General features: G+C 37.7%; 1 protein-coding gene across 7 annotated transcripts in view; it reads right to left on the bottom strand.

Annotated features, from left to right (window-relative positions):
* RAVER2 (ribonucleoprotein, PTB binding 2) overlaps positions 1 to 21,676 on the bottom strand; it is a 149,711-nt gene that overhangs the window by 44,458 nt on the left and 83,577 nt on the right. For all 7 annotated transcript variants that reach the window (XR_016037198.1, XM_055404091.2, XM_055404092.2 and 4 more), the window contains exons 10-11: positions 14,533 to 14,644; positions 12,541 to 12,677 (exon numbers count right to left, since the gene is read on the bottom strand). Coding sequence is in view for 6 of the 7 variants with exons in the window: in XM_055404091.2 (XP_055260066.2) it covers positions 12,541 to 12,677; positions 14,533 to 14,644 (249 nt within the window). In the remaining variant the exon portion in view is untranslated. The remainder of the gene's footprint in view (positions 1 to 12,540; positions 12,678 to 14,532; positions 14,645 to 21,676) is intronic.

Below are 21,676 nucleotides of genomic sequence, written 5' to 3'. Positions count from 1 at the left end.
GTCCAGCCTTGCCAACAGTCCTGAACTCTGCTCTCTGACTCCATAAGCTGGTAAGGCTGTATCTTTCTGTACAGACTGGCAATAAGGTGAGGTGACACTAGGCAAAAAGTCACAGAAACATAAATCTCATCCAGTACAGTTTTCCTCTTTCAAGGAACAGCTCTCCTTCACTTTCGGCCTGCTTTTGGTTATTCTTCAGAGCCTTCAAATATTTTTGTTCCATATTTGATACAATTTTAATATCTGCAAGAAGGATAATCTGATACAAGTAATTTCACCAATACTGGATTCCAATTATAATTTTTAAATGTGATAGTTTTATTGGAAATAAAGATTATTATAGCCATATATATCTTGAACATAGTCATCTCTTTAAATGTGATAGCTTTATTAGAAATAAAAATTATAATAGCCACATATATCTCGACATAGTTATCTCTCCTACTCCTGATGCAGCCTACTCCTACAGCTGCCAGTACAAAGCAAACAATCAGTTTCTATATGACACTACTTCCAAGCCTGAGTAAGATTTCCTATAGTATAATGAAAATAACGAGGATTTTGGAACCAGAGAAATCCTTTACTAACTGCATAAACTTGAAAGATGATAAACCCTTTTATGCTTTCCCACTTATATTATGAAAGTGGTCATTTAAAAATCACAAGGTCGTTAAAAAGATCAAATGTTTAAATTACAAAGCATATGCTGCTGCTGCTGCTGCTGCTGAGTCACTTCAGTCGTGTCCGACTCTGTGTGACCCCATAGACGGAAGCCCACCAGGCTCCCCCGTCCCTGGGATTCTCCCGGCAAGAATATAGTAAATGTTAAAAACAAATCTTGGATTCTTTCCCTTGGACCTCTTCCTCCATTCAAACAGTGAAAACAGAGGGAATTCCTAAAACATGACCATCTTTTATTATTGAGAAATGCAGAGGAAGGAACAAGATGGCGGAGGAATAGGATGGCAAGACCACTCTCTCCCCCACAAATTCATCAAAAGAACATTTGAACGCGGAGTAAAGTCCACAAAACAACTTCTGAATGCTGGCAGAGGACATCAGGCACCCAGAAAAGCAGCCCATTGTCTTTGAAAGGAGGTAGGAAAAAACATAAAAAATAAAAAGAGAGACAAAAGAAGTAAGGACTGAGCTCCTTCCCAGGAAGGGAGGCTTTAAAAAGAGGGAAGTTTCCAAACACCAGGAAACACTCTCACTGGCGAATCTGTGGCTAGCCTTGGAAGCTCAGAGGGCCACATAACCGGGAGGAAAAAGAAAGAAATAATTAAAACCCACAGATTACCCGTCAAAAGGTAACTCCCAGAGGAGAAGCAGCGCAGACGCCTGCATACGCCATTTGCAAGCGGGGGCTGGGCAGGGAGGAGCCGGCTGAACTGCTTAGACAGAGGACTGGGCTTGAATGCCGCGAGAACAATCTGGGAGATCTAACAGGGGATAGCAAAGCAGACTGGGATAGCTTCCCCACGAAAAGGCAGAAAGCTCTAACCTATGACTCCGCCAGCCCCGCTCACAGAACAAAGGGCTGAGCAGAGCGAGCCGGCTAGGATAGGCCCATCTGGCTGCGGTCGGCCCATCTCCCATCCCCCGCCGAGACAGGCAGGGAGGGCAGCCAGAGCCGGAGGGGGCAACCGTGGCCCCAGAAAGGCATCCGATACAAACTGCAGGCAGACTTATTGCTAATCAAGACTTCTTGGGCTCGGGCCGGTCGATTTACGCCTGAGAAGGTGCAAAGGTTATACACCCACAAAACCGAGTGGCAGGGACTGGGGAGGCGATAAGTCGCAGCGACCGCGCTCGCCAAACACCTGGTCACCTGAGCTGCTCCAACTGGGAAAGGCACAAAACGCAGGCCCAACCAAGTCTGTACCTTTGTGGAGTACCCGAGAACCTGAACTTGAGCCGCTCAGACCTGGGAAGTGCATACAACCCAGCACCAGGCACGGAAAGTTCCCGGAAGAGCAACTGAGAGCCTGTGCAGTGTAGACTGGGACAGCACACGCGCTGTGAGCGGGGGCAAACCCAGTGTGACCAAGACGCTGCGAGCACTCCCCACAGACGCCAGAGATATTTGTCAGCAGCGTTCCTCCCTTCTCAGAACAGGACTGAACAACTGAGCCTTAAAAAATGTCCACCCACCCCCTAGTATCAGGGTGGAAATTAGACACTGAAGAGACCAGCAAACAGAAGCTAAAACAGAGGGAACAACCTTGGAAATGACAGATAGAGAAGTCTAGAGACTACTACAAGAATAAGACCAAAAACCAGAGGCAAGAGGCTTAAGCCCAAATCCTGAGAACACCAGAGAACTCCTGACTCCAGGGAACATTAATCGATAGGAGCTCATCAAACGTCTCCATACCTACACTAAAACCAAGCATCACCGAAGGATCAACAAGTTCCAGAGCAAGACATACCACGCAAATTCTCCAGCAACACAGGAAAATAGCCCTGAGCTTCAATATACAGGCTGCCCAAAGTCACTCCAAGCCCATCTCATAACTCATTACTGGACACTACATTGCACTCCAGAGAGAAGAAATACAGCTCCACCCACCAGAACACCGACACAAGCTTCCGTAACCAGGGAAACTTGACAAGTCACCCGTCCAACCCCACACACAGTGAGGAAACTACATAATAAATAGAACTCCACAAACTGCAAGAAGAGGGAAAGGCCACCCCAAGCAAAGCAATATAAGCAAGATGAAGAGGCAGAGAAATACCCAGCAAGTAAAGGAACAAGATAATTGCCCACCAACACAAACAAAAGAAGAAGATATAGGGAATTTACCTGATAAAGAATTTCAAATTTTGATGGTGAAAATGATTCAAAATCTTGAAAGCAAAATGGAGTTACAGATAAATAACCTGGAGAAAAGGATTGAGAAGATGGAAGAAAGATTTAATAAGGACTTAGAAGAAATAAAAAAGAGTCAATATACAATGAATAATGCAATAGATAAGATCAGAAACACTCTGGAGGGAACAAACAGTAGAATAACAGAGGCGGAAGACAGGAAAAGCGAACTAGAAGATAGAATTGTAGAAATGAAACAGAGAGGAAAAAAGAAAAACGAATTAAAAGAAATGAGGACAATATTAGAGACATATGGGACAATGTTAAACGCTCCAACATTCGAATCATAGGAGTCCCAGAAGAAGAAGACAAAAAGAAAGACCATGAGAGAATACTTGAGGAGATAATAGTTGAAAACTTCCCTAAAATGGGGAAAGAAATAATCACCCAAGTCCAAGAAACCCAGAGAGTCCCCAACAGGATAAACCCAAGGCAAAATACTCCAAGACACATATTAATCAGATTAACAAAGATCAAACACAAAGAACAAATATTAAAAGCAGCAAGGGAAAAGCAGCAAATAACACATAAGGGGATTCCCATAAGGATAACAGCTGATCTTTCAACAGAAACTCTTCAGGCCAGAAGGGAGTGGCAAGACATACTTAAAGTGATGAAAGAAAATACCCTACAGCCCAGATTACTATACCCAGCAAGGATCTCATTCAAATATGAAGGAGAAATCAAAAGCTTTACAGACAAGCAAAAGCTGAGGGAATTCAGCATCACCAAACCAGCTCTCCAACAAATGCTAAAGGATCTTCTATAGACAGGAAACACAGAAAGAGTGTATAAACTTGAACCCAAAGCAATAAAGAAAATGGCTACGGGATCGTACTTATCAATAATTACCTTAAACGTAAATGGGTTGAAATTTTCAAAAAGGCTAGGAAACAATTCTCATAGCCATCAATAGTTCAGTGTTGAGTTCATGAATAGTTTTTAAAGTTTGGGACAAACTGTAGTATTTGCTATTTGAAGTACTATTTGTAATTGGCATATTACGATGTAACATTGGTCTTCATTTCCATCTTAAAACGCCTAAAAATGCCTAACAGATTTTTAGATTTGTGAATTTTAGTTGAAATGTATTTTACGATGTTACTAAACCTGCAGAAATATTGAAATATTTCAGAGAACTTATTCACTGTACATTTAATTTATTTTATTTATAAAAGTTATGAACTGTAGAAAGTTTTACTTGTTGGGTCAAATGCTTGTTGCTTCAAATGCTTGTTGCATTTGAAGTGCTAGTTACAAAAAAATCAAATACCTTCAATGTATAAATGCTATTAAGTTTTTAAAGGACTCTGGAGTATAAGTAAGTTTGTTTAAAGAAATTTAGTCTGTTCAACTTGAAAAAAATAAATAAATAAAATTGGAAAAAAAAAAATAAAACAACTACAAAAAAAAAAAAAAAAACACAAGTTCCAGAGCAAGACATACCACGCAAATTCTCCAGCAACACAGGAAAATAGCCCTGAGCTTCAATATACAGGCTGCCCAAAGTCACTCCAAGCCCATCTCATAACTCATTACTGGACACTACATTGCACTCCAGAGAGAAGAAATACAGCTCCACCCACCAGAACACCGACACAAGCTTCCGTAACCAGGGAACCTTGACAAGTCACCCGTCCAACCCCACACACAGCGAGGAAACTACATAATAAAGAGAACTCCACAAACTGCAAGAAGAGGGAAAGGCCACCCCAAGCAAAGCAATATAAGCAAGATGAAGAGGCAGAGAAATACCCAGCAAGTAAAGGAACAAGATAAATGCCCACCAACATAAACAAAAGAGGAAGATATAGGGAATCTACCTGATAAAGAATTTCGAATTTTGGTGGTGAAAATGATTCAAAATCTTGAAAGCAAAATAGAGTTACAGATAAATAACCTGGAGAAAAGGATTGAGAAGATGGAAGAAAGGTTTAAGAAGGACTTAGAGGAAATAAAAAAGAGTCAATATACAATGAATAATGCAATAGATAAGATCAGAAACACTCTGGAGGGAACAAACAGTAGAATAACAGAGGCAGAAGACAGGATAAGCGAGCTAGAAGATAGAATTGCAAAAATAAATGAAACAGAGAGGAAAAAAGAAAAACAAATTAAAAGAAATGAGGACAATATTAGAGACATATGGGACAATGTTAAATGCTCCAACATTCGAATCATAGGAGTCCCAGAAGAAGAAGACAAAAAGAAAGGCCATGAGAGAATACTTGAGGAGATAATAGTTGAAAACTTCCCTAAAACGGGGAAAGAAATAATCACCCAAGTCCAAGAAACCCAGAGAGTCCCCAACAGGATAAACCCAAGGCGAAATACTCCCAGACACATATTAGTCAAATTAACAAAGATCAAACAGAAAGAACAAATATTAAAAGCAGCAAGGGAAAAGCAGCAAATAACACACAAGGGGATTCCCATAAGGATAACAGCTGATCTTTCAACAGAAACTCTTCAGGCCAGGAGGGAATGCCAAGACATACTTAAAGTGATGCAAGAAAATAACCTACAGCCCAGATTACTGTACCCAGCAAGGATCTCATTCAAATATGAAGGAGAAATCAAAAGCTTTACAGACAAGCAAAAGCTGAGAGAATTCAGCATCACCAAACCAGCTCTTCAACTAATGCTAAAGGATCTTCTCTAGACAGGAAACACAGAAAGGGTGTATAAACTCAAACCCAAAGCAATAAAGAAAATGGCTACAGGATCACACTTATCAATAATTCCTTAAACGTAAATGGGTTGAATGCCCCAACCAAAAGGCAAAGGCTGGCTGAATGGATACAAAAACAAGACCCCCATATATGCTGTCTACAAGAGACCCACCTCAAAGCGAGGGACACATACAGACTGAAAGTGAAGGGCTGGAAAAAGATATTCCACGCAAATAGAGACCAAAAGAAAGCAGGGGTAGCAATACTCATATCAGATAAAATAGACTTTAAAACAAAGGCTGTGAAAAGAGACAAAGAAGGAAACTACATAATGATCAAAGGATCAATCCAAAAAGAAGATATAACAATTATAAATATTTATGCACCCAACATAGGAGCACCGCAATATGTAAGACAATTACTAACAAGTATGAAAGGGGAAATTAACAACAATGCAATAGTGGGAGATTTTAATACTCCACTTACATCTATGGATAGACCAACTAAACAGAAAATTAACAAGGAAACACAACTTTAAATGATACAATAGACCAGTTAGACCTAATAAATCTCTATAGGACATTTCACCCCAAAACAATGAATTTCACCTTTGTCTCAAGCTCACACGGAACCTTTTCCAGGATAGATCACATCCTGGGCCATAAATCTAGCCTTGGTAAATTCAAAAAAATTGAAATCCTTCCAAGCATCTTTTCTGACCACAATGCAGTAAGATTAGATCTCAATTATGGGAGAAAAACTATTAAAAATGCCAACATATGGAGGCTGAACAACACGCTGCTGAATAATGAACAAATCATAGAAGAAATCAAAATATGCATAGAAATGAATGAAAATGAGAACACAACAACCCAAAACCTCTGGGACACTGTAAAAGCAGTGCTAAGGGGGAAGTTCATAGCAATACAGGCACACCTCAAGAAACAAGAAAAAAGTCAACTAAATAACCTAACTCTACATCTAAAGCAACTAGAAAAAGAAGAAATGAAGAACCCCAGGGTCAGTAGAAGGAAAGAAATCGTAAAAATTAGGGCAGAGATAAATGCAAAAGAAACAAAAGAGACCATAGCAAAAATCAACAAAGCCAAAAGCTGGTTCTTTGAGAAGGTAAATAAAATTGACAAACCATTAGCCACACTCATCAAGAAACAAAGGGAGAAGAACCAAATCAATAAAATTAGAAATGAAAATGGAGAGATCACAACCAACAACACAGAAATACAAAGGATTATTAGAGAATACTATCAGCAATTATATGGCAATAAAATGAATAACCTGGAAGAAATGGACAAATTCCTAGAAAAGTACAACTTTCCAAAACTGAACCAGGAAGAAATAGAAAATCTGAACAGACCCATCACAAGCACAGAACTAGAGGCTGTAATCAGAAATCTTCCAGCAAACAAAAGCCCAGGTCCAGATGGCTTCACAGCTGAATTCTACCAAAAATTTAGAGAAGAGCTAACACCTATTCTACTCAAATTCTCCCAGAAAATTGCTGAGGAAGGGAAACTTCCAAACTCATTCTATGAGGCCACCATCACACTAATCCCAAAACCTGGTAAAGATCCCACAAAAAAAGAAACCTACAGGCCAATATCACTGATGAACACAGATGCAAAAATCCTTAACAAAATTCTAGCAATCAGAATCCAACAACACATTAAGAAGATCATACATCATGACCAAGTGGGCTTTATCCCAGGAATACAAGGATTCTTCAATATCCGCAAATCAATCAACGTAATACACCACATTAACAAACTGAAAAATAAAAATCATATGATTATCTCAATAGATGCAGAGAAAGCCTTCGACAAAATTCAACATCCACTTATGATAAAAACCCTCCAGAAAGTGAGAATAGAAGGGACATACCTCAACATAATAAAAGCTATATATGACAAACCCACAGCAAACATTATCCTCAATGGTGAAAAACTGAAAGCTTTTCCCCTAAAGTCAGGAACAAGACAAGGGTGCCCACTCTCACCACTACTATTCAACATAGTTCTGGAAGTTTTGGCCACAGCAATCAGAGCAGAAAAAGACATAAAAGGAATACAAATTGGAAAAGAAGAAGTAAAACTTTCCCTGTTCGCTGATGACATGATCCTCTACACAGAAAACCCTAAAGACTCTACCAGAAAACTACTAGAGCTAATCAATGATTACAGTAAAGTTGCAGGATATAAAATCAACACACAGAAATCCCTTGCATTCCTATACACTAATAATGAGAAAATAGAAAGAGAAATTAAGGAAACTATTCCATTCACTGTTGCAATGAAAAGAATTAAATACTTAGGAATATATCTACTTAAGGAAACAAAAGACTTGTACATAGAAAACTATAAAACACTAGTGAAAGTAACAAAGAGGACACTCATAGATGGAGAAATATACCGTGTTCGTGGATTGGAAGAATAAACATTGTAAAAAGGAGTATACTACCCAAAGTAATTTATATATTCAATGCAATCCCTATCAAGCTACCAACGATATTTTTCACAGAACTAGAACAAATAATCTCACAATTTGTATGGAAATACAAAAAACCTCGCATAGCCAAAGCAATCTTGAGGAAGAAGAATGAAACTGGGGGAATTAACCTGCCAGACTTCAGGGTCTACTACAAAGCCACAGTCATCAAGACAGTATGGTACTGGCATAAAGACAGAAATATAGATCAATGGAACAAAATAGAAAGCCCAGAGATAAATCCACGCACCTATGGACACCTTATCTTTGACAAAGGAGGCAAGAATGTAAAATGGAGAAAAGACAGTCTCTTTAACAAGTGGTGCTGGGAAAACTGGTCAGCCACTTGTAAAAGAATGAAACTAGAACACTTCCTAACACCATACACCCAAATAAACTCAAAATGGATTAGAGAGCTAGATGTAAGTCCAGAAACTATAAAACTCCTAAGAGGAGAACATAGGCAAAACACTCTCTGACATAAATCACAGCAGGATCCTCCAAGACCCACCTCCCAGAATATTGGAAATAAAAGCAAAAATAAACAAATGGGACCTAATTAAAATCAAAAGCTTCTGCACAGCAAAGGAAACTATAAGCAAGGTGAAAAGACAGCCTTCAGAATGGGAGAAAATAATAGCAAATGAAGCAACTGATAAAGGATTAATCTCCAAAATATACAAGCAGCTCCTGCAGCTCAATTCCAGAAAAATAAATGACCCAATCAAAAAATGGGCCAAAGAACTAAATAGACATTTCTCCAAAGAAGACATAAAGATAGCTAACAAACACATGAAAAAATGCTCAACATCCCTCATAATCAGAGAAATGAAAATCAAAACCACAATGAGATACCATTTTACTCCAGTCAGAAAGGCTGCTATCCAAAAGTCTACATGCAATAAATGCTGGAGAGGGTGTGGAGAAAAGGGAACCCTCTTACACTGTTGGTGGGAATGCAAACTAGTACAGCCACTATGGAGAACAGTGTGGGGATTCCTCAAATAACTGGAAATAGAACTGCCATATGATCCAGCAATCACACTCCTGGGCATACACACCGAGGAAACCAGAATTGAAAGAGACACATGTACTCCAATGTTTATTGCAGCACTGTTTATAATAGCCAGGACATGGAAGCAACCTAGATGTCCATCTGCAGATGAATGGATAAGAAAGCTGTGGTACATATACACAATGGAGTATTACTCAGCCATTAAAAAGAATGCATTTGAATCAGTTCTAATGAGGTGGATGAAACTGGAGCCTATTATACAGAGTGAAGTAAGCCAGAAAGAAAAACACCAATACAGTATACTAACGCATATATATGGAATTTAGAAAGATGCAAATGATAACCCTGTATACGAGACAGCAAAAGAGACACAGATGTATAGAACAGTCTTTGGGACTCTGTGGGCGAGGGTGAGGGTGGGATGATTTGGGAGAACGGCGCTGAAACATGTATGTTGTCATATGTGAAACGAATCACCAGTTCAGGGTCGATGCATATTACAGGATGCTCAGGGCTGGTGTGTGGGGATGACCCAGAGGGAGGATAAAGGGAGGAGGGAGGTGGGAGGGGGGTTCAGGAAGGGGAACTCATGTACACTCGGGGCGGATTCATGTCAATGTATGGCAAAACCAACCAATATAATATTGTAAAATAATTAGCCTCCAATAAAAAAAAGGAAAAAAAAAAGAAATGGAAATCAAAACTACAATGAGGTATCACCTCACACCAGTCAGAATGGCCATCATCAAAAAATCTACAAACAATAAATGCTGGAGAAGATGTGGAGAAAAGGGAAATCCTCCTACACTGTTGGTAGGAATGCAAACTGATACAACCATTATGAAGAACAGTATGGAGAATACCTTAAAAAGTAGGAATAAATCTACCATATGACTCAGCAATCCCACTACTGGGCATATACCCTGAAAAAGCCACAATTCTGAAAGACATAAGTACTCCAATGTTCACTGCAGCTCTATTTACAACAGCCAGGACATGGAAGCAACCTAGAAGTCCCTTGACAGATGAATGGATAAAGAAGCTGTGGGACACATACACAATGGACTATATTACTCAGCCATAAAAAAGAATGTATTTGAGTCAGTTCTACTGAGGTGGATTAACCTAGAGCCTGTTATACAGAGTGAAGTCGTAAAGAGAAACACAAATATCATATACTAATGCATATATATGGAATCTAGAAAAATGGTACTGATCTATCTATTTGCAGGGAAGGAATGGAGACACAGATGTAAAGAATGGACTTGTATATACAGTTGTGGAAGAAGACAGCAGGATTTACGGAGAAAGCAGCTTTGACATATATACACTATCATGTGTAAAACAGATGGCTGCTGAGAAGTTGCTACGTAACACAGGGAGCCCAGCCTGATGCTCTGTAATGACCTAGGGGGGTGAGATGGGGGAGTGGAGGGAGGCTCTAGAAGGAGGGGATATATGTATAATTGTGGCCGATTCGTGTTGTTATATGGCAGAAACCAACACAATATTGTAAAGAAATTTTCCTCCAATTGAAAAATAAATTTTAAAAAATGACCATCTTTTACTAGCTATTCAATTAATAACAATTAAGTTTAGGTTAAAAGGATGAAAGAACACAAGCAGAGAGGACAAATCTCACTTCATGAACAAGCATGAGGAGACAACAGGGACTGTCCAAGGAGACGCTGAATCCAGGTGGATCCGCGTCTCCAGTTTCTCTGGTTAAGCAAGTGCACAGGAAGGAGGAAGGCTGGCAGCACAGAGGCATCTTTATCACAGAAGTTCTCAGGAGTAAATGGGAAGGGTCTCTCTGTCCATGGATACAAGTGTACAATAAACCACAATAATCTAACAAGCAAAACTGCTATTGAGAAAAGCAACACAGGTTTCAAAACTGAAATAAAGGAAAAGGTAAATATGAAAAATAACTTTCAAAGCTTAAATCACACATTTAACTAAATTAAAAAAAACTTAGTGTGCTTCTTGTTTATGAAAGTAAATTTTGTTCCTTATAAAAAAACCAAAAAGTTAGAATTGTATAGGACTATATTTTATAATGTTTTAAGATTAATAGATTATGAAAATTTATCATGCATTTATATATAGTTTTACATGATTTTTAATATATGCATTATAGTTCCTGATATAAATATGACAATTTTTTTCTTCAGTCTACAGACTATTGGGATTTTAGGTTATTTCTAATTTCCAAAACCAGAAGTTATTCATAGATGATTTTACACACCTCTGATGATTTCTTGCCTTTGTCACTTGTAAATATAAACAGCATACAATTAATATCCTTACCTAAGCATTACTTAAAATGTTAACAAACAAGGGAACAAAGATGAAGCCTTATGAAACAGCGAAGAGGATGCGTTCCCGACTGCATCAATTCATTACTGTTCCTTAAATACAGGTATGTTGCCATCTAACTGCATCATCTTCTGATTCATATTTCTCCATCTTTTCCACAAGCATATAGGAGACTTTATTATATCCAGCTTCACTATTTCTACAGAATTCATTTGACCTGTGTTTCTAGTATCAAAAAGCATCATCAGGCATCAATTGTTCTAAGTGAATTTGTATAGGTTTTCTTTTCTAAGTTTATTAGAGACCAACACAGTTGTTCTAAAGAAAGCGAAGTATAAGTATTGCTCCCATAGACAGGAGAGAGCTGAGAAGGTAACTGCTGGGAGAAATAAGAATCAGAATTGTTAGTTTTAAGATTCTCGTTATTACATAAGGTCATATACTACTAACATGATATATACATTCTCAGTGTTAAACCAATAAGCTGAAGGAGAAAAGCCCGAAAAGAAAAATGAACATATTTAAGTAATGACACAGTGTGTCTTTTGAATGTAATAGTTTAATGTTTTTAACTGTTTTAATAGTCAAAATAGTGCTAATCATAGTCATTTAATAGTCATAATAGTGCTAGTTATGATCATGTATCCATACCTATAAGCAGTGAATAAGAACAGAGGTATTTCCTTAGGTTTCTTAGTCAGATCTACACTGGTATAAACCAGAGGTCGGCAGAATTTTTCTGTAAAGAGGCAGATAGTAAATAGCTAATCTTGTGGGCCACGTAGTCTCTGCTGTAACTACTCAACTCTGACATTGTAGCACAACAGCATCATAGACAACATGCAAACAAGTGGATGTGGATGTATCCCAATAAAACTTTATTTTAAAAAAAACAGGTTGTGATTGTGGGCTGGATTTGCCCTGCAGCGTGCTGTCCACTAGTGTAGACAATGTGAACAAATATCTAGGGCAAAATCATACTTAGCAATCTTCTGAACATGTCCTGAAACTGCATACGGTGGGCAAGAAATATTGTATGGATCAGTGCAATTTTACTGCCTTATGACATTACAAGAATCACAGTTTCATATACAGTGAATTCAGTATATAGTTGAAGCAATTTTTCTATATATCATCAAAACCTGAGAATGAGGTACCTGTGCATAATCACCAAAAGGTTGAGAATAAGCAATGCACTTCTCCAATGTGTGTTGTGATTCATTTCCCTGAGAGATTGTATCCAGAATGTTGCTTGCAATTCCAGTCTTCTGTACAGTGGTTTTACTTGCAGGGGCTTAAGGCAAAATCAACATACAAATTTTAGTTAGCTTGTTTTATTATAAATTACAGAGTACAAAACCCATTAATTTAGCACATTCTCAAAAAGAACACAAATTTTAGTTTGCCGGTAAAGATCTACATTTATTATTCTTGTGTGTGTGTGTGCTAAGTCACTTCAGTTGTGTCTGACTCTGTGTGACTCTAAGGGCTGCAGTCCACCAGGCTCCTCTGTCTATGAGATTCTCCAGGCAAGAATACTGGAGTGGGTTGCTGTTTCCTCCTCCAGGGAATCTTCCCGACCCAGGGTCAAACTCGCTTCTCTTACATCTAACCTGCATTGGCAGGCAGGTTCTTTACCACTAGTGCCACCTGAGAAGCCCTTTATTATTCCTAGGGGAAAATATATATATATAGTATGTAATATTATCTAGTTTGTTTAAAGCAACTAAAAATGGAAACCTGCTCTATGGGTAATAATCTTGATGGAAACATTTAAAAAGTATACGTCTAATCTCTAAAGGGAGGCATTCAAAATGCAAATTAACCATTCTTATTAATGCAACAGTTGTAACCATCAAATTTTAGACCAGATAAAAGTAGAGTAGACATACCAGAAGCCTACTTCCTTGGTGGCTCAGATGATAAAGAATCTGCCCGCCATGCAGGAGACCAGGGTTCAATCCCTAGGCTGAGAAGATACCCTGGGGAAGGAATGGCAACCCACTCCAGTATTCTTGCCTGGGAAATCCCATGGACAGAGGAGCCTGGCGGGCTACAGTCTATGGGGGTGCAAAGACTCAGGCATGACTGACTAACACCTTCTATCATACCAGAAGCACATTAAATTTTTTCTGCTTTAAAAAATTATAAATTAATGGTTAGAGGTTCAAGAGGATACTTCATAAAATACAAAGAATGTATATTAAAAACAAAATTCATCTTTCATCTCTTTTCATTCAATTTTATTCTTTTCCCCAGAGGTAACAGCTTAGTATTTTCTCAGATTTAACTTTACGCATTTATACATTCAACTACATGCATAAAAGAATATATAGCTTTAAATAAACATAAATGGAATCAACCTATGAACACATTTGTTTCTTGTATTTAACAATTTGCTTTAGAGATAATTTAATATTAGTACATGTAGTGCTTCCTCAACTGTACATTTCACTTTATGACAAACTATTTAATCATTCCCCTATTGATGACGATAAAGGCACTTTCCAAGTTTTCACTATTGAAAACCAATGCTGCAGTGAATATCTTAGTGCCTAGAAAACAACACATTTGTGATTTTTTTCTTGAAATTGTATTTGTATTAATAGTTTTAATTTACTAATTGAAGGCATGAGGAGGTCCCCTAAAAATGTAAATGAGAATTCCACTTCAGCCGATTATTAGTAACTAATATATTGGGAGTATTTGGCAAATACTCCCAATATATTAGATAATACAGAAGATTGAACTTCATATTTTAGAAATATGATTCTGTATGTATTATAAAGAATTACAGCACTGCCAAATAATTCCTTTATCCAATTATTTTCAATCATGATTCCATTATAACTCATAATGGAATCATAATTCATGATGGAATCAATTATGCAATTCAATTATGAATCAAGCAATTCAATAAACATATACTTAAGAAAATATTATGAAAGATGTTTTCCTTAAACAAAATAGAATGTACTTGAAAAGCTTTAACTTAATTATTCTTTCAACTTAAGGACTAAGGTTGTAACTTAGACTTCAGCTGGTCAACAGGCATTATTTGCCTTCATTAAGTTAAAAATTAAAGTAAAACTCATTATGAAAAGTACTCAATAGAACTCCAAAATACTAACAGTGATCTTCTCACTTACATGATAAGCACACACTGGGCAACACACTTGCCAAGTTCAAGTATGGATTTTTACTGAGCCGAATTTCCTTTGGTGGCTCTCCCAAGAGTGAAGTCTGATTCTTAGAGGCAGCCTATGTATCAAAAAAAGAGAGTGAGTGCTTAATGAGAGGTAAAAGAAAATTAAAATGCAGAAAGTGTAGAGAAATACTTATTCTTCGATAAATGTGGTTTAGTGTAACAAAAATTTGTGAAACAATGTTTAAAGCTATAAATTTATGAAATAGTTATGGATACTGATTAAAATGATCACATTTCACCTGCTACTATTTTTCCAATTAGTTTTTTAAAAAACCATTCTAGAACCATAGAACTTTAGAACTGAAAGAGAACTAAAGGTCATCTTGTACAACCTTCTCATTTGAATCTGGAGAGAATTCATGCTCACAAGAAGAAACAAATCCCATATCTTATTTCTAGATCCCACAAGTTGCGACTAAGCCCCAGTGCAGCCAAATAAATAAATATTAATAAATATTTTAAAAAATGACAAAATATTGCCAAAAGAAACTAAAGATATAAATAAAAGAACATCCTATTTTCATGTATTAGATTTAATATTGTTAAAATTTCAATACAAACCAAAGTGATCTACCAATTCAATACAACCCCTAACAAAATTTTAACTTTTGTGGTCAGAAATAGAAAATTTTATCCTAAAATTGACATGAAATATCGAGGGACTCCATACAGTAAAAAATAATATTGAAAAAGATGAACGAGAATGGAAGGCTCATATTTTTTAAATTTTGAACTTATTACACAGCTGTAGTAATTGCAATAGTATGATACTGGCATAAAGACAGACATATAAACCAAAGGAATAGGACAGCGAGCCCAGAAACAAATTACTGTATATATGATAAAATGATTTTCCATGAGTGTCAAAACTATACAGTGAGGCAGTCTTTTCAACAAAAATGGGAAAACTAGACATCCACATAAAAGAATGAAGTGGATATTCACCAAACACCATATACAAAAATTAACTCAAAATGGATCAAAGACCTAACAGTAAGAGCTAAAACTAAAAATCTTAAAAGAAAAACTTGGGTAAAAAGCTTCATAATACTAGATTTGTCAACCATTTCTTTAAAAAGGCCCCAAAAACAGAAGCAAAAAAAAAAAAAAAAGATCATATGTTGGGCCACAAAACAAATCTTAACAAATTTAAGAGTACTGAAATCATATCAAGGATTGTTCTGACTACAATGGTAGTCTAACAGGAAAATTAGAAAATTCAGAGAGATGCAGAAATTAAATAACATATTCTTGAACAACCAATAAGCCAAAGAAGAAATCAAAGGAGACATCAGAATATATCTTGAGACAAATGAAAATGGAAACACCACAAATCATGGAATGCAGAAAAAGCAGCTTTAAAGAGAAGTTTATGGCAATAAATGTCTACATGAAGAAAAAAGAAAGATCTCAGAGAAACAATCTAAATTTACACCTCAAGTTACTAGTAAAAGAAGAACAAACTAAGCCCAAAATTAGCAGAAAAAGGAAATAATAAAGATCCGAACAGAAATAAATGAAATAGCACTATAAAGACAGATCAATGAAATTAAGTGTAGGTGTTTTGAAAAGATAAACAAAATAGACAAATTTGGCTACACTAATCAAGAGAAAGAGAGGACTCAAGTAAATATCATTGACCTCTGAACAACAAGCGTTTGAACTGTGCAGGTCCACACGTGGATTTCTTAAAAGCAAACATAATACCTATATTTTCATTTTACAGATCTTTGAATTAACTAAGCGTGGAGAAGTTTATGTCCAATTAGAGATCACAACATGTGTAATCAAAAAGGGTCCCTGAGGGACTTCCCTGGTGGTCCAGTGGTCAACAATCTGTCTGCCAATGCTGGGGACACGGGTTCAATCCCTGACCCAGGAACTAAGATCCCACATGCTGTGGGGCAACTAAGTTCATGTGTCACAACTACTGAACCTGCATGCCGCAACTACTCAGCTTACATGCCCTAGAGCCCGTGCTTAGCCACAAGAGTAGCTACCACAATGAGAAGCTTGCATAGCGCAACCAGAGAGTATTCCTGCTCACCACAACTAGAGAAAGCCCGTACACAGCAACAAAGAACCCATGCACCACAACAGAGACCCAGCACAACCAAAAATTTTTGTAAAATAAATTTAAAATATTTTTTAATTAAAAAAAAAAAAAACTGAGTCCTGATTCTATCCAAACTGTTTCAGTTACACGGATTTTTGAGTGCTTGGATGACAGTACTTTAACCTCTCTGTTGTTTAAGGGTCAACTGCAGTTACAAATGGAAGAGGAGACATTACAACTACAGATACCACAGAAATACAAAGGATCACAAGCGATTATTTTCAACAAATACAAGCCAACCAACTGGGCAACCTAAAGGGAAAAATGGATAAATTTCTAGAAACATACAAGCTACGAAGACTGATTCAAGAAGAAACAGGAAATATGAACAGACCAATAATGAGTAAGGAGTAATCAAATACCTGACAACAATGAGAAGCCCAGGACCAAGTGGTTTCACTGGTGAATTGTACCAAAGATTTAAAGATGAATTAACATCAATCCTTCTGAAACTCTTCCCAAAAATTGAAGAGGAAGGAATACCTCCTAACCTATTTTATGAAGCCAGCATTGCTTCTCAAACCAAAGCTAGACAAAAACATTACAAGAAAAGAAAAACACAGGCCAATATCCTTGATGAACACAGATACAAAAATCCTTAACACAGTACTAGCAGTCCTAAATGAAATACTAGCAACCTGAATTAAACAACACATTAAAAGGATTGTACACTATGATCAAGTGGGATTTATCCCTGGGATGCAAGAATGGTTCAACACAGGCTAATCAATAAATGTGATACACCGCATAAATATAATAAAGGATAAAACCATATGACTGCCTTAATAGATACAAAAAATACACTGGACAAAATTCACATCATTTCATGATCAAAACTCTGAACAAATTGAGCATCAGTTCAGTCACTCAGTCATGTCTGACTCTGCGACTCCATGAATCGCAGCACGCCAGTCCTCCCTGTCCATCACCAACTCCTGGAGTTTACCCAAACTCATGTCCATTGAGTCAGTGATGCCATCCAGCCATCTCATCCTCTGTCGTCCCCTTCTCCTCCTGCCCCCAATCCCTCCCAGTACCAGGGTCTTTCCAAATGAGTCAGCTCTTCGCATGAGGTGGCCAAAGTATTGGAGTTTCAGCTTCAACATCAGTCCTTCCAATGAACACCCAGGACTGATCTCCTTTAGGAGGGACTGGTTGGATCTCCTTGCAGTCCAAGGGACTCTCAAGAGTCTTCTCCAGCACCACATTTCAAAAGCATCAATTCTTTGGCGATCAGTTTTCTTCACAGTTCAATTCTCACATCCATACATGACTACTGGAAAAACCACAGCCTTGACTAGACGGACCTTGGTTGGCAAAGTAATGTCTCTGCTTTTTAATATGCTATCTAGGTTGGTCATAACTTGCCTTCCAAGGAGTAAGCGTCTTTTCATTTCATGGCTGCAATCACCATCTGCAGTGATTTTGCAGCCCAGAAATAATACAGTCTGACACTGTTTCCACTGTTTCCCCATCTATTTCCCATGAAGTGATGGGACCAGATGCTATGATCTTTGTTTTCTGAATGTTGAGCTTTAAGCCAACTTTTTCACTATCCTCTTTCACTTTCATCAAGAGGCTTTTTAGTTCCTCTTCACTTTCTGCCACAAGGGTGGTGTCACCTGCATATCTGAGGTTATTGATATTTCTCCCGGCAATCTTGATTCCAGCTTGTGCTTCTTCCAGCCCTGCGTTTCTCATGATGTACTCTGCATATAAGTTAAATAAGCATGGTGACAATATACAGCCTTTTCCTATTTGGAACCAGTCTGTTGTTCCATGTACAGTTCTAACTGTTGCTTCCTGACCTGCATATAGGTTTCTCAAGAGGCAGGTCAGGTGGTCTGGTATTCCCATCTCTTGAAGAATTTTCCACAGTTTGTTGTGATACACACAATCAAAGGCTTTGACATAGTCAATAAAGCAGAAGTAGATGTTTTTCTGGAACTCTCTTGCTTTTTCCATGATCCAGCGGATGTTGGCAATTTGATCTCTGGTTCCTCTGTCTTTTCTAAAACCAGCTTGAACATTTGGAAGTTCATGGTTCACGTATTGCTGAAGCCTGGCTTAGAGAATTTTGAGCATTACTTTACTAGTGTGTGAGATGAGTACAACTGTGTGGTAGTTTAAGCATTCTAGGACATTGCCTTTCTTTGGGATTGGAATGAAAACTGACCTTTTCCCGCATAGAGAAATCTATATACTTCAACGTAATAAAAGATATATATAAAGGACAACCCCACAGTTAACATGATAGCTTTTCCTCTAAGATCAGGAACATGACAAGAATGCCCACTTTTACTTTTAGTCACAACAGTATTAGAAGTTCTAGCCAGAATAATTTTGCAAGAAAAAGGAAATAAAAGGCATCTAAATCAAAAAGGAAGAAATTAAACCATCTCTGTTGGCATCCATCACATTTCTAAATACTAACAATGAACTATTCAAAAAGAAATTATGAAAACAATGCTAGTTATAATATCACCAAAAAGGGTAAAATACTTTGGAGTAAATTTAGCCAAGGAGGTGAAAGATCTATATACTGCAAACTATATGACTTTGATGAAAGAAAGTTACACAAATAACTGGAAAGATATATTGGATTTACAGATTGGAAGAATTAATATTGTTAAAATGCCCACACTGCCCAAAGTGATCTACAAATTCAAAGCAATCCCTGTCAAGAGATCAGTGGCACTTTTCATAGAAATAGAACAAACAATCCTAAAATTTATGTGGAACTTCAAAAGATCCTGAATAGCCAACACAATCTTGAGGAAAAATTCAAAGCTGGCAGGATCACACTTCCTGGTTCCAAACTGTATTACAAAACTATAGTCATCAAAATAGTATGGTACATGCATAAAAACAGACATACTGATCTATGAAAAAAATAGAGCCCAGAATTAAAACCACATATATGTGGTCAACTAACATTTGAAATGGGTGCCAAGAACACACATGGGTAAAGGACACTCTCTTTAATAAATGAATGGTGTTGGGAAAACTGCATGTTGATATGGAAAAAAATGACTCTGGATCCTGATCTTACACAATACACAAAAATGTACTCAAACTGGATTAAAGACTTAAAAATAAGACATGAATCCATAAAACTACAAGAAAATATGGAGGAAAAGCTACTTGACATTGGTCTTAGTAATCATTTTTTGATATCATTTTATGGTACCAAAGTATAGACAACAAAAGCAGAACTAAGCAGGAGCTAAAAAGCTAAACTGGCATACTACAGTCCATGGGGTTGCAGAGTCAGACATGACTTAGTGACTGAACAACAAAAAACTAAAGAGTTTCTCTACAGCAAAGGAAACAACAAGATTAAAAGGCAATGGGAGAACATATTTGCAAACCATATATAGGAACTCAATAGCAAAGAAAAAAATAACCTAATTAAAACATGGCAAAGAATCTGAATAGACATTTTTTGCAAAGATATACAGGTAACCAATACACATATGAAGAGGCTTTTAACATCACTAATCACTGGAGAAATGCAAACTCAAAACCATAATGAGAGACAATGTTGGTGAGGATATGGAGAAACCAAAACCCTCATGTTTTGAGGGTGGAAACATAAAATGGTACAGCTGCTGTGGAAAATAGAATGGCAGTTCCTCAAAAAATTAGAAAAGATCTTGATGCTGGCAAAGATTGAAGGCAGGAGGAGAAGGGGATGACAGAGGATGAGATGGCTGGATGGCATCACTGACTCGGACATGACTTTCAGCAAGTTCCGGGAGTTGGTGATGGACAGGGAAGCTTGGCGTGTTGCAGTCCATGGGGTCACCAAGGATCAGACACAACCAAACGAATGAACTAAACTGATGTTCCATATGATTCCCCTAATTCCACTTCTGGGTAAATACCCCAAAGAATTGAAAACAGAGACTCAAACAGACATTTATATACTAATGTTCATAGCAGCATTATTCACAAGAGCCTACTGATGTTGAAGCTGAAACTCCAATAATTTTGCCACCTGCTGTGAAGATCTGACTCATTTGAAAAGACCCTGATGCTGGGAAAGATTGAAGGTGAGAGGAGAAGGGGCAACAGAGGATGAGATGGTTGGATGGCATCACCAACTCAATGGACATGAGTTTGAGTAGACTCTGGGAGTTGGTGATGGACAGGGAGGCCTGGTGTGCTGCAGTCCATGGGGTCGCAGAGAGTCAGACATGACTGAGCAACTGAACTGAACTGAAAGATGGAAACAATCCAGATGTCTATTAATAAATGAATGGATAAACAAAAAATAGTATATAAATACAATGGAATACTAGTCAACCTTTAAAATAAGGAAATTCCAATACAATTCGTGCTACAACATGGATGATCACTGAAGAGTAATGACGTCATTAAGTCTTGTATCATTCCACTTACATTGGTTACCTAGAATAGTCAAATTCTGAGACAGAAAGTAAACAGTGCTTATTGGGGGCTGGGGAGAAGGGAAAATGGGAGAATTCGTGAATGGGTACAGAGCTGCAGTACGGCATGATGAGAAAGTTCTGGAGATGGATAGTAACAACAGTTGTAAAACAATGTGAGTGTACCCTAATGCCACTGAGCTGTACACTTAAAATTCAGATCTCATCCCTATCTCTCTGAGTCAAATTCTCAGGGCTGAGGAAGATGGAGCCCAACCCTCGACACCTATAATGGTGATTCTGACAGAAAGACAGAATCAAGAATCACTAATCAACATAATGTAAAAGATGCAGGTCTAAAACTCTGCTTCCAAGTTTAACCAACTGTTTTAACAAAGTCCAAAATCTTGCTGCTGCTGCTGCTAAGTCACTTCAGTCGTGTCCGACTCTGTGTGACCCCATAGATGGAAGCCCACCAGGCTCCCCCATCCCTGGGATTCCCCAGGCAAGAACACTGGAGTGGGTTGCCATTTCCTTCTCCAATGTGTGAAAGTGAAAAGGGAAAGTGAAGTCGCTCA

This window comes from Moschus berezovskii, chromosome 4 (genome assembly GCF_049115385.1).
Source record: "Moschus berezovskii isolate FMDL1 chromosome 4, NW_MosBer_1.0, whole genome shotgun sequence".
Taxonomy (NCBI): domain Eukaryota; kingdom Metazoa; phylum Chordata; class Mammalia; order Artiodactyla; family Moschidae; genus Moschus; species Moschus berezovskii.
This window is presented reverse-complemented; position numbering and strand designations above follow the sequence as displayed.